Source organism: Notechis scutatus, chromosome 15 (assembly GCF_049901735.1).
Source record: "Notechis scutatus isolate UNSWTSFEM ecotype Mainland chromosome 15, rNotScu1.2, whole genome shotgun sequence".
NCBI lineage: Eukaryota > Metazoa > Chordata > Lepidosauria > Squamata > Elapidae > Notechis > Notechis scutatus.
The window spans coordinates 3753759-3766558 of NC_142023.1; the positions used below are offsets into that span (position 1 = coordinate 3753759).

The 12800-nt window shown below is 46.8% G+C and overlaps 2 protein-coding genes and 1 long non-coding RNA gene across 5 annotated transcripts in view; 1 reads left to right on the forward strand and 2 right to left on the reverse strand.

The window, feature by feature from the left end:
• TRUB2 (TruB pseudouridine synthase family member 2) overlaps window positions 1-12800 on the reverse strand; it is a 316494-nt gene that overhangs the window by 194395 nt on the left and 109299 nt on the right. The gene's annotated exons all lie outside the window — the stretch shown is intronic.
• Window positions 1-12800, reverse strand: part of SH2D3C (SH2 domain containing 3C) — a 38025-nt gene that overhangs the window by 18455 nt on the left and 6770 nt on the right. For 2 of the 3 annotated variants that reach the window (XM_026689620.2, XM_087944061.1), the window contains one exon: window positions 6832-6871. In XM_026689620.2, the coding sequence (XP_026545405.2) occupies window positions 6832-6871 (40 nt within the window). Of the gene's footprint in view, window positions 1-3489; window positions 3714-6831; window positions 6872-12800 lie in introns of those variants that run through there. The other variant, XM_087944062.1, reaches the window with a different exon arrangement.
• LOC148129450 (uncharacterized) overlaps window positions 1-12800 on the forward strand; it is a 118414-nt gene that overhangs the window by 5340 nt on the left and 100274 nt on the right. The gene's annotated exons all lie outside the window — the stretch shown is intronic.

Below are 12800 nucleotides of genomic sequence, written 5' to 3' on the forward strand. Positions count from 1 at the left end.
CATCGTCCATGACTATTGGAATTATTGGCACAAAGAGAGATAAAAACTGGTCCAAGAGGTCCCGATGTTTAAAACAGGACCCTGTCCTGCGAGTATGTGGGGGCTCTGGGACCCCAGTCATTGACTTTAGCAGAGAGGAAGGCGAGAAGATGCAAAAAGAAAAGGGTGATATGTCACTCAAATCGGAGCTTGTACAGTTAGTCCTTGACTTAGAATGGTCACTAAATGAACAGTTGTAAGTTACGACCCTGATAAAAGTGGCTTGCAACAGGTCCTCGTGCTCACAACCAATCCCAGCATCATCCCCACAGCTTATGTGATCAACATTTGGGGCACTTGGCAGCTGCCACGTACTTATGCCAGTTGTGGCGTCCCAGGGCCATTTGTGACTTCCTCAGCTGGCTTCCGAGAAGCCAAGTTGGAAAGTGGGTGTTTGAACCCAGCAAAAATCCAGTTTAAACCTGGTAAATAGCAAGGTGCCCAGCTTCTTTCAAAGAGCTCTTAAGAAGGACCTTAAAAAGTCAGAATAAAATTCTTTCCAGCATCTGAATTGCCTGATCAATAAGAGAGAAGAAATCAAGTGGTTCCCAAGATCGAATCTGGATAGACTTCAAGGGCAGCGGATGTTTAAACGTGGAGAAGATGAAGGGGCATTGCCTATTTTCCAACGTGATCAATGTGGGATTGCTATAAGATTCTCAGAGAATGGAAGAAAACTGGGGCTGAATCAGAACCCAGAATCCTTCACCATGGCAAGATAAATTCCTGCGTCAAGAGAAGAAACCAAATCTATTACCTCCCATTTTCTCTAACCTCAAAGATGGAGACTTTGCTCCACGTTGGTGTGAATATTCACATTGGTGTGAATATTTCAGATCGTACCCATTCTCCTAAAGAAAAAAACATAGACCAGATTTGTGGGTCATAAAATACCAAACCCTCTCCTGTTAAGATTCTAAACCAAGAAGCAAAAAAAAGGAAAAAAGTAGCAAAATAATTAAAATATTACAGGTGGTGACCCAGTTCGGCTAGTCTGCCTTTTCCACTAATGTCAGCAAAAGAATACTCCAAGAGAAATTTGATTTCTCTCTTTCCTGCCACACCTAAACCAATCTTCATCCATTCCTTCTTTGACAACCTGGTTAATACTTCAAGGGGAGATTGGCCCCCCAAAAAATAAAAATAAATCCCAAACCTTAGAACTAGGCAAAAAAAAAAAAAACTCAGGAGGAGGAAGTTTCCATAACCATTTCTAAGAAGATACATCCAGGCAAACCACACAATCATTAGCAGTTGACCTGAACTCAATGGAAACTCCATCGCCTTCAAACTGTTTTTTTATTTTTGCAACTTAGCTGGTTTTTAAACCTTTTTAAGCACCACGGACAGTTCCGGTGGGCTGCCTCCAACCACCCCCCCCATCCTGCTTTTGACAGGCTCTCCTGGTTAACCAGGTTTGTTGGCTCCCAATTCCCCCTTTTTAATCTAGATGGTTCTCTTTGAAGAAGCACGCTGGCTACTTCACACGTTGGCCCGGCTGGCATGACTAAGAAGAGTCAGGAAGAGGTGGGTGTCGAAATCATTTTCCTTCTTTCTGTCGGTTGGCAAGGACGTCATCATCAGCCCCCTTAAATGATGATGATGATGATGATTTTCCTGCTTTCAAGCATCTCTTCCCCTGCAAGGGAGGCTCTGCCTAAACCGGAGCCCCCTTTGAGCAGAGGTGTGTGGGTGTGAAATAGTCAGAGTGCCACTATTGGAGCAGAAATCCCCTACCGCAAAGGGAAGCCCTCTCTAGAAACCCACTCCTCCGAGGAAGGGGTGTGGGGAGAGAAGACATCTGTCATTCAATGCATGATGAGCTTCAGTCCCTGCCGAATGATGGCAAGATGCAAATTTCGGAGGGCTGTTTTGGGACGCCTGCATTGCCAATGACATCATAGGCTAATGATGGATTTGGAGAGAACACACAGACACACACACATACACACACAAAACCCTCGGTGTTGAACTCATACAATCTTTTCTGTTCTTCTTTTCTGTTCTTCCAATCAGGTCTAGTGTGCAATTATTTCTTTTTTCTCTTTTTAAAGGGGTTCTTACGCCTATCTTTGTGTTGTGCGATAGGCGGGTGGATAGAGGGATAGAACGGGTGGATATGGACGGATGGAGGGGATGGAGATTTCTCTTTCATAGCTTGCAAGCTTTGGGGTCCTTCTTCCCTCCTGAAGATGCAAGACCCACAACTCCCATTGCTGAGTTAGGATGGGAACTGTGGTCCAGCCTATTTCCCCCCCTTTCTCTCTCTATTATTCTTGTTCCTGCAGGCCCCAGGGATTCCCTGGTTGTAAATCCTTCTGGAAAGCGAATATTTCTCTTACGGCCCTGCAGCTAGGAGAAAGAAAGGGGCTGGGGGCTGGTGTGTGTGTGTGTGTGTGTGCAGGGAGGGGTGTTAAACATCAATCTCAGCTTGGCTGCCCTGGGGTGGGGGAGATCTTGTCCTGACCTCTGACCTCTGCAACCAGCCCTTGTCCAAAGAGAGAAGGATGCTTCCTCCATAGACACAGGGTTTTTTTTGGGGGGGGGGGGAACCTGCCCCACCCACTTCATATTTCTACACAGGTGTGTGTGTGTGTGTGTGTGTGTGTGTGTATGTGTTTCCCTCCTACCTGCCTTTCTAACCCTTAAGGCACACCTCCCTCCCTCTTCTTTTCTAGGGGCCTTTTCTTCGCCCCCTCCCACTCTGGAAAGCCAAGCAGGTGGGCGAGGGCGAGGGCGAAACCCACCTTGTCCAAGCAGTTACCTCTCTGCCGGCTGGGGAGGATGGGGGCTGTAGTCTGTCATCTCCAGCCTGGAGACGACTGGAAGCAGCAGGTTTATACAGAGCGGGGAGGGTCTCACCTGGAGGGCGCTGAAAGATGCTGAGCAACCCCTTTGCCCTCTTCCTACCAAGAATTAACACGCGCACACACCCCCATCCAGAAATAAAAGGCCACCCCCGGGAGAGACCTCCAAAGGTGGGCGCTTCCACCTGGATACCCGCAGCAAACACGCGTGGGAGAGATGCGGTTTCTCCACTCCCCCACCCCACCCCCACCCCAAACGGTCTCTGCCGGGGCGGGGGAGAGGGGAGCTCGCCTTGGGAAGCGGGGAATCCCCCTCTCTGCTCGCTGCCACGCGCCGGGGATCGAAGTCTCCGCCCGCCCACCCAGCGGGTCCCCGCGCGACGGCCCCCTCCCCACGCCAGCCTCCGCCGGATTCCGGGGCTGCCGGCTCCGGCTAGCACACAAAGAAGCCCTTGCAAAGCTTTGGAGGAGGAGGAGGAGGAAGAGGCATGCTCCTGCGACCCCCCCACCACTCCTCTCCTCTCTCCATCCAGCCGCAGCAGCTGCTCCCCAATTTCGTGCAAAGGCTCCCTTGGCAAAAGCGGGAGGCCAAAGCCACCCCAACCAGGCAAGGGGGGTCCCACGCCTTCCTTCCCTCCCTCACCTGCACTTGCATGAAGGAGCCCCGGTAGAAGCAGCAAGCGGCGGCCGACAAGGCGCTCCAGAGGCTGCAGCGGTCCGTCATGGCTCCGTCCGGCTCGGTCAAGCCGGCTGGAGATCCCGCTCCCGCTTCTTCTTCTGCGGCGGCGGCGGCGGCGCTTTAACTTCAGCCGCGGCTGCTTTCCCACATTACCTCATCCCTCGGCGGGGGCGGGGCGGGGGCGGAGCCTAAGGATGGGGTGGGGGCGCTGGGGTGAGGGTGGGCAGCCGGGGGTCCCTTAGCCCCCCCACGGCATCCCTTTCCCGGGGCTCGGGATGCAGCCAAGCTTGGAGGTCTTTCTCTCTGCTGGTTCCTGGGTTGCATCTCCCCAGCCCCCCAAAAACCTTAACTCAGTCACTTCCCCCCCTTTTTTTGGGGGGCTTTGTTTCCCACCTGTCCCTGTCCCTCGGGTACCCACCAGGGGTTGACCTCCCTCTGCCTTTCCCAGACTCGAATGCATTCACACAACCCCCTCCCTGCAGTTAAACCTGCCCAGATGTTTGCAACCCCGAGAAACCTGGATTGTTGGTCAAGATCTTGCCACAGCCAAACCCACCCACGGCTAAAAGTCAGCCCTGACTTGCTCCGGGTTCAATCCGGCTGCTGCTCCGGGTTCAGGAAATCACTCCAAAAAGCATCCGTGCAGGAGATCTAAAAGCTTCTACCACCATCAACTTGTCCTTAGGAGCTGAAAAATCACCCTATGGGTAATCCTCGACTTATGGCCACATTATTAGGAGGGGGAGGGGCTGGATTTCTCTTGCCAAGCTTTGTCGTTGTTAAGCAAGTCACGCCCGATTCGGAGCCGCTGCGGAAATGGCTCAGGTTGGCACGGCGATTGCAATCTTTAAATCCTTCACCTCCTGCCAGGCATTCAACTTAATGCAGAGTTTGACCTTGGCTGATTTCTTGACAACGGTGCATTAAATATCATTTTAATGTCTCCAAGCAGGTTTTTAGTTTTTCCAGTCTCTGGCACGTTCTTCCCCGAGGTTTGGTTAGGGTTTTGGCCCAACCAGAGTAGCTACATAGGTGCGTGTCTTTCTCCCCAGCGCAAACTTTCTGAAGCCAGGAGTGGGCTGTTAACACCCATCATCCTTAGCCAAATGCAGTGACGGGTGCACCATAGTCCAACGACTTGGAAGAAATGGGTGGGGTCTTCATGGGTCTTTTGGGGGAACAAACAGTCAGCTTGAGTGTGCATTGACAAAAATCTGAATTATGGGACCAGAGCCCAATTCAAACTAAGATACTCCGGCGTCTAATACCTGCCTGCACACCAAAGACCCATTGAAGTAAACATATTCTTACTTTTAGCTGAAAAAGAGAGGATGGAGTGGGTGGGGCGTGTAGTTTTATTTCCTGTGGCCGGGAGTTCCACAACCTGGGAGCAGCTCCTCCCCAAAGGCCTCCCCTATCTTAGGATTTCTCTTGAGCACCTGTGATAGCAACCAGGTGCTTAAAAGGAGAGCATCTCTCCACCTCCTTTGCCAAGGTGTGTAATCCTGTAACCACATCTTGTTGGCCAAAGGCAAAATTCTTCCCACTTCCTCGGAGGATCACAACGGGGGTGTGAGGGATTTGTGAGGTCATTTTTAAGTGTGTGGAGACGGGACATGTCTATTTTCAAACAGCTTTTATCATCAGCCAGCTCATGGGTGGATGTTAAAAACCTGTTTCTGCCCCGCTTAATGTCTAATCTGCCACCTGGGAAGTTTAACCTCTCTCTACAATAAACTCAATCAAATCCTTTTTGGGAGGAGAGGCGGGTTAAATGGCTACAAGGAGTGCAACAAGCTCTGTTAAGTCTCTGGCCCTCTTCCAGCCCACAAGCCAGAAAACCTGAGTTGTGGCTGTCCAACAAGTCTCTTTTATCCATCTGCCGCTTCTGAAGGCCTGGGACTTTCGTGGCTCTCTTCCTTCTCTTACGAGCCGCACAAAAATATTTGGAATGATGCCTCAAGAATCCCGAGAGTTATTTCTTTTAAGCGCAGCCGTTTCCCTTGGCCTCGGTTTGAGCACGAGCCGTTTGGTGTTTTTTTTTTTTTTGTTGTTGTTCCTGGTTGTTCCCGGAGCAGCTTGCAAATCGCTGGCAATCCCTCCCGTTTAGATTGCAAATGTACATTTCCTCGCTTAATGTCCCAGGTCCGTCTGTCGCATTCGGGGGTACGGGTCAACCTGAGCCATCCACCATCCCCTTCCTGCTTTTTTGGCGTTTTAACTCTGCAGAGTGATCCTCCCCAGCCATGGCCCCTCAGCCCCTTTGCCTTCTTCCTCGCTGAAAAGCCGAGGTGCCATCTCTTCCCTTGCCCGTTTTTGGGACCCAGGTGGCAGCTGCATTGGAAGGCGATGCCAGGCAGCAAGAATGTTTGGCAGGGACTCAAGTGGTTTTTGAGGAGAATTCTCACCTTCTGGTTGACACTTGGCAGCTTCTGAGCAATGGCGCCTTCCTATCCAGAGGCGATGCTCGCTGGACATTTATTTTGTTGCCCCTTGTAGGGACCGGCTGCAAAGGAAGCTGGCTTTCGGCTACATTGCATCCATTCATTCATGGCATCCATTCAACTGGGATTCACCCAGTTTTGGGTTACTCCCTTTGCAATAAGTGCTATTCCTATTTTCTATCTACGATCCTCACTCCCACCCCTGTTCTTGTTTCCTTCTGCAAAATGTATGCCTCCTCTTTCACGCCAGTGGTGGGATTCAAATTTTTTTAACCACAGGTTCTGTGGGCATGACTTGCTGGGCGTGGCAGGGGAAGGATACTGCAAAATCCCCCTTCCCTCCTCACCCCGCTAACCTGCTTTCCAGCTCCGTTCTCCTGTGGAGGGCAACCAAAGGAGACCCAGCCGATCAGCTGGGACTCGATGGGAGGCAGTGGAGAGATGGGGTTGGTGGGGGCCAGTCAGAGGTGGCATTGGCTGGTTCTCCAAACTATTCAAAATGTCCGCGACTGGTTCTGCAGAACTGGTGTCAGAACCGGCTGAATACCCACCTCTGCTTTCATCCTTCGGCCTGGATTGTTGTGCCATGGCTATTGTGACCACTCGCAAAGCCAGCAGACAAATTCAGCCAAAGGGCAGGAGCGCACCTGGGCACATCTCGCTGTCTATTGTGATGGGTTTAAAAACCACCCAAGTGGGTCTTAAAATGCAAGCTATTCTTAAGAGGAAGAAATGAGTTGCAAGCATCAAAACTCTGTTCTTGCAAGGAACACATTTTGGAGGCGTCAATAAGATTCATACCCCCTATGATCACAGGTTACCGAAAGAGGAGAAAAGAGATAGATATATATGATTTCCCTACCTTAACATATTCACTTGATGGTCCTAATCCATCCGGATGCCTAGAAATAGAGAGCATTGTTATAAAGGAGCAAAGTCAGTCAAAATGCCAGCAATTTAACTTAACTTAATTTAATTTAATTTAACTTAGGCGAAGTAAAGAAATATTGCTATATAAACCAACAGGAAACTGACAGGGCACAGTTAGTAGCAGTCAAAATATGTGTCTGTCACACTTCCCCACTTTTAGATATTCGAAATCATCTTTTAGACAGCACTTTTATTTATGCTACTTATTAAAATTATATGCCGCCTGCCTTCTCTTTGAAAGCTCCTCACTGGCTCCCTGCACCCGCTCCTTTGAAAGGGGTCCTCAGAGGTTTCTAGACTGACCACCCTGGTTTAGAGCCATGGTGGCGCAGTGGCTAGAATGCAGTACTGCAGGCTACTTCTGCTGACTGCCAGCAGTTGGGTAAAATGAGGACACAGATGGTTGGGGGGGCGATAGGCTGACTCTGTAAACTGGCTAGAAAGAGCTGTAAAGCCCTGCGAATATAAGTCTAAGTGCAATTGCTATCAGTGCACAGGCTGAAATGAGCGCAGGCACAAACCTACATTTCAGCAAACCACGGCTTAAGTGTGATGAATGTCCTCTATTGAATGATCTCTGGTAGCTTTCAGATATATTTCAGTGTGTATCTCTCAATGAATATTTCCTCTTCCTTTGAGCTGCCTTGCTTTCTAATTAAGAATACATGGACAGTTTTTTCAAGTTTTTTTGCGCCTTGAAAACTAAACAATGACATCCTCGCTTTCTAGTTAAGAATACATGGACAGTTTTTTCAACAAAGTTTTTTTCCACTTTGCGCCTTGAAAACTAAACAATGACATCATCGTGTGAAGAGAGACTATTTTGCTCATAATGATCTATCACCGATTGTGCTCTTTTCAAGACTTGGCATTCCTCTATCCCTTTGGAGAATTCAGAATGCCGTTTAACAAAATAACAGAGTTGGGAGGGACCTTGTAAGGTCATCTAGTCCAACCCCCCCAAACAGGAAACCCTACACCATTTCTGACAGATGGCAGTCCAATCTTGTGATGAACACAACTTCTGAAGGCAACGTCTGTTCCATGGGTTGATTGTTCTCACTGTCAGAAAGTTTCTCCTTAATTCCAGGTTGAATCTCTCCTTGTTCAGTTTCCATCCATTGTTTCTTGTCTGGCCTTCGGGGGCTTTGGAAAACAGTTTGACCCCTTCCTCCTCTCTGTGGCAGCCCCTCAAATATTGGAAGGCTGCTCTCCTGTCTCCCCTGGTCCTTCTCTTCCCTAGACTAGCCAGGCCCTGTTCCTGTAACCATTCTTCATATGCCTTAGTCTCCAGTCCCCTAATCATCCTGGTTGCTCTTCTCTGCCCTCTTTCTAGAGTCTCAGCATCTTTTTTTATGGTGTGGTGATCAAAACTGCATGCAGAGCTCTAGGTGTGGTCTTACTAAGGCTTTATAGAGTGGTATTAGTATCTCCCTTGATCTTGACTGTATCCCTCTGTTAATACAACTTAGGATTGCCATGGCTTGTTTGGCTGCCTGCTTTCACACACTGCTGTGTTATACAAATTAACAGAGTTGGGAGGGACCTTGTAGGTCATCTAGTCCAACCCCCCCCCCATCCAAGCAGGTGACCTCAACTCTATCTGCTTCCTTTAAAAAACGTCTTTAGAAGCAGCCGGCGTTCTTTTCTCCAGCGAAATACAGGCCATTCTGAACTGGTGGCCTGTAAAACTCTTTGTAAACAACTGGGCTGGACTGTTTGGCCATGACACAATTGGGAGTCCTTTTTTTTTTTCTTTGATTCCACACGTGTTTGCTTGGTTTCTGCCTTTGCCCCAGGATCGGGGAGGAAGCAAGGGACACACCGCTGTGCGTGCACCACCCATTTCCTCGCTGCTTCCCGGCCCCATCTGTTTCCTCCCCAAACGGTTCCCGGAGGGCAGGAACACCAAGGCCCATCTTGCAAAGGACAAAAATGGAGAGGAGAGACGAAAATAGCTGGCGGGGTCCTGGGGTCAGCAAGCAGGCGGACTTCCTGTGCTGGAAGCAGTTAGTCTTCATCCTTTTTCCTCTTTGGGCTGATTTCTCCATCGAGAAGTAGGATGTAGCTAAATATGAAGACATGTTTTTCCTATCTGTTGTGCAGGTTAAATTGTTTTCTTGGGCAGGAAACCTTTTGCAGCCTAAGTAATTTTTCTTTTATCCTTTACCCTTCTCTCTCAACTCTACTCAGCCTCCCATCTAAGTTTATTCTTCTTTCCGCTTGTAAATATCTCCCCTTTTCTAAGTATGTTTAAATATAACTTTATATATTTATATGTATGTATGTACGTATGTATGTATGTATGTATTTCTATTTATACCTAGTAGTACGATTGTATTACTTTTATCCTTCTCATCTGTTCCACTATCTTCTCTTATCAGTATCATTATTGTAATTTTTATCACTTGGATATTATAATTATTATGACTCTGTTGCTTTGCATGCACACTGAGAGCTGATGCACTGGAGACAAATTCCTGGTGTGTCTATCACACTTGCCACCAGGTAGTCCTTGGCTCACAACCACAACTGAGCCCAAAATGTATGTTGCTAAGCGAGACATTGGTTAAGTGAGTTTGCGCCGTTTTACCTTTCCTGCCACAATTAAGTGAATCACTGCAGGTGTTAAGTTAGTTAGAACAACTAGACACAAGGACATTTTTCCCCTGAACGCCATCACTCTGCTAAACAAATAGTTCCCTCAACACTGTCCAACTATTTACAAAGTCTGCACTACTATTAATCTTCTCATCACTCCTTATCGCCCATCCCCTCCCACTTGTGACTGTATGACTGTAACTTTGTCGCTTGTTTCCTTACGATCTATACTGTTTCCTAGTATGATTTGATTGCTTATTGTACCCTATGACTATCATTAAGTGTTGTACATTATGATTCTTGACTCTTGACGAAGGTATCTTTTCTTTTAAGTATACTGAGAGTATTTGCACCAAATACTCTGATTTACAACACACCCACAGGGGAGGGGGGAAGCAGGGTCATAGGGGACTGTAAATTACAGTGTGGCGGAGTGGGCTACATATGGGTTAATGCTGACATGTTGGCTTAAGGCTCATGATTGAATTAGGGCAATCACCGGAATCCTGACAGCGAAATGCTTAAATTATAAGAGCATCTTCTGCTAGCCAACAGCAAGGGGAAGGAAGGAAAGAGCCGGAGGGAGGTCCAGGGTGTAGACAAGGATACCCTGATTTTTCATTAACCATGATTTATCCCTCCAGCCGTCACGATAGCCCAAATTTGCCTTGCGTGCTAAGCATTTCAAAACTGCCCTGTTGAGTTTTGGGTGCTAAGAATTGAACCGGTCAACCCTACAGATTTAACAGAGTTGACGGAGGGACCTTGTAGGTCATCTAGTCCAACCCCTCCCGCCCAAGCAGGAGACCCTACCTACAACATTTCTTATAAATGTGCAATCCAATCTCTTCTTGGCTTTCTGGTTTCTTGATTTCTGGTTGCAAAACGTTTTGCACAAACCCAGCCAGCTGCCAAGGACGAAATCGAAAGCGTGGGAACCGGTCTGCAAAGCGGAAGGGAGTCCTTCATGATCTCAGCCCCCCCCCAAAAAAAACCCTAAGGGCTCTTTCCCCCCTCCCAATTTTTTTTTTTTTTTTTGCGCCACTGTCACCTCATCCCAAGCTCAACCTCAGCCTTTTTGCAGCAGCCTCTCCCCATCCCAGTTGCCACCAAAGTTTTCCACGCAGCCCAGACAGCACCAGATGAAGAAGGCAGGCTTGGAAGCTGAGGGGGAGAGAGAGAGAGAGTGGGGGGACCGTGAGAAAAATTCCAGGGTTGTGAATCTGGCTGGAGGCTGGGGGGTGGGGGGGATTCTGGGCAGGAAACCAAGAATTTGGAGAGCAACCGGGGACTAAATCTGGAATTTTTTTTAAAAAAAAGCAGAAATCTCCCGGCAGCTGCCCCTCTAAGACCCCCAGCCTCCTTCCTAACTTCTCATCTTAAGACTTTGCTGAACCAACCCAACACACATATCTTCCCCAAATCCTCCATCCCTGGACTCCCACCCAAGGAAAAGATACAGAATTAAAGTCACAATCTCTCTCTCTCTCTCTCTCTCTATCTATCTATCTATCTATCTATCTATCTATTTATTGTCTATTATCTATCTATCCAATCATCTATATCATATATCATCTGTCTTCTATCTTCTAACCCCCCGCTCTCTCTTCCATCTATCTATCTATCTATCTATCTATCTATCTATCTATCTATCTATCTATCTATCTATCTATCTATCATCTATCTATCTATCATCTATCATCTATCTATCTATCTATCTATCTATCTATCTATCTATCTATCTATCTATCTATCTATCTATCTATCTATCTATCTATCTCTATATCTATCTATCTATCTATCTATCTATCTATCTATCTATTGTCTATTATCTATCCAATCGTCTATATCATATATCATCTGTCTTCTATCTTCTAACCCCCTGCTCTCTCTTCCATCTCTCTCTCTCTCTCTCTCTCTCTCTCTCTCTCTCTCTATCTATCTACATTTATATTAAACGGAGCCTCCCATATCTGACCATTGTATCGAGCAGTTCAAATCTCGCTGGCATAAACCTCTCTAAGATGCTTTGGTGATTGTAACTTTAAACAGCTGCCTATTTGAAAAGTGCGTTTATACTTTTCCCATTGCAAGTTACCGGCCTTACTAAGGACAGCTATATCATTTTGTGCCTCTATGTCCATGATTTTTCGAGCAACTCTTTTTTTATTAACTTGTCCTCCTGTTAGAACAAGAGACAAGAAAGCACCAGCTTCGTCCAACGTTTGTCAGTTCAGTGATCCAAAAGTTTTGTAGGTTGTGTTTTTATCTGCTCTGATAAACATGACTTCGGAAGTCTATCAGTCTCCATTTAGTTGATTTTGTACTGATCGTTATATGCTCTGATTTTAGACAGGGCTTGAATTGTATAAATTCCCAGTTCAGCTATAATTGCTGCATGAGCTGACTTTAGTTCTACACCCAAAATACGTCTCAGGTGCTTGGACTGTGTTTGTTCTAATACTGTAGTAGAATATAGACCCCAAATATCCAGTAAGGACCAGGGCTTGTTTACAGAGGTTACAAGGGAAGAACAGAGAGAGAGAAAAAGTAGATTTATTTGCAGTGTCCACTGTCTGAAATAAGTCCTTTATCTTTGGTTGTCTGGGTGTCCTTGCCAGCCATGTTATGTTTAACGCTTCCCCCCTACTGTATATTCACTTTATGCCTCCTTTTAAACTTTCTTTTCAAGTCCCTTTATGCTTTTAATGTTAGCTTTTGTTTTTGCATCCTTGGGTGGCTAAAAGCATTTTAAAACGTACTTCCACTTTATGCCCAAATGCTTGATGCAGATAAATTCCAGAGCTTGTAGTCTAAGCCCTAATCCTATCTAATCCTAAACCTAAAATTACTCCTCCTAATAAAAGAAAACTACTAGTTAATAGTTTGATTTTACAACCATATATAAAAGTCACTAAAATAAAGAGGAGAAGAAGCTCACTAAAAGATCTGTCACACAACATGACAGATATATAAAAATATTTCTGGTTCCTTAATTGCTAGCAGATGTCCTCAGCCAGTGTCTGATTCCCACGACAAGGCCAGCTCGGGTAATTCGGCAACGAAAGGATGGTGAGAATTTTTGAAGGAAGATGACTGCTTTTTCCTGGCCGGTCAAAGGGCACGGAGGATTTTACAGGCTTTCTGGGGAGGGTTAGACCCAGCATGGCTGCTAAGCCAAGAAACTTCCTTGCAATCTTGAAACATTGCCCTTCAAAATAAAATAGTGTTGTTGTTGTTTTAGGGTACAAGAATGCCTAACAATATTCTGCATAGATGCTAAAATATCCTCCCTTTTTG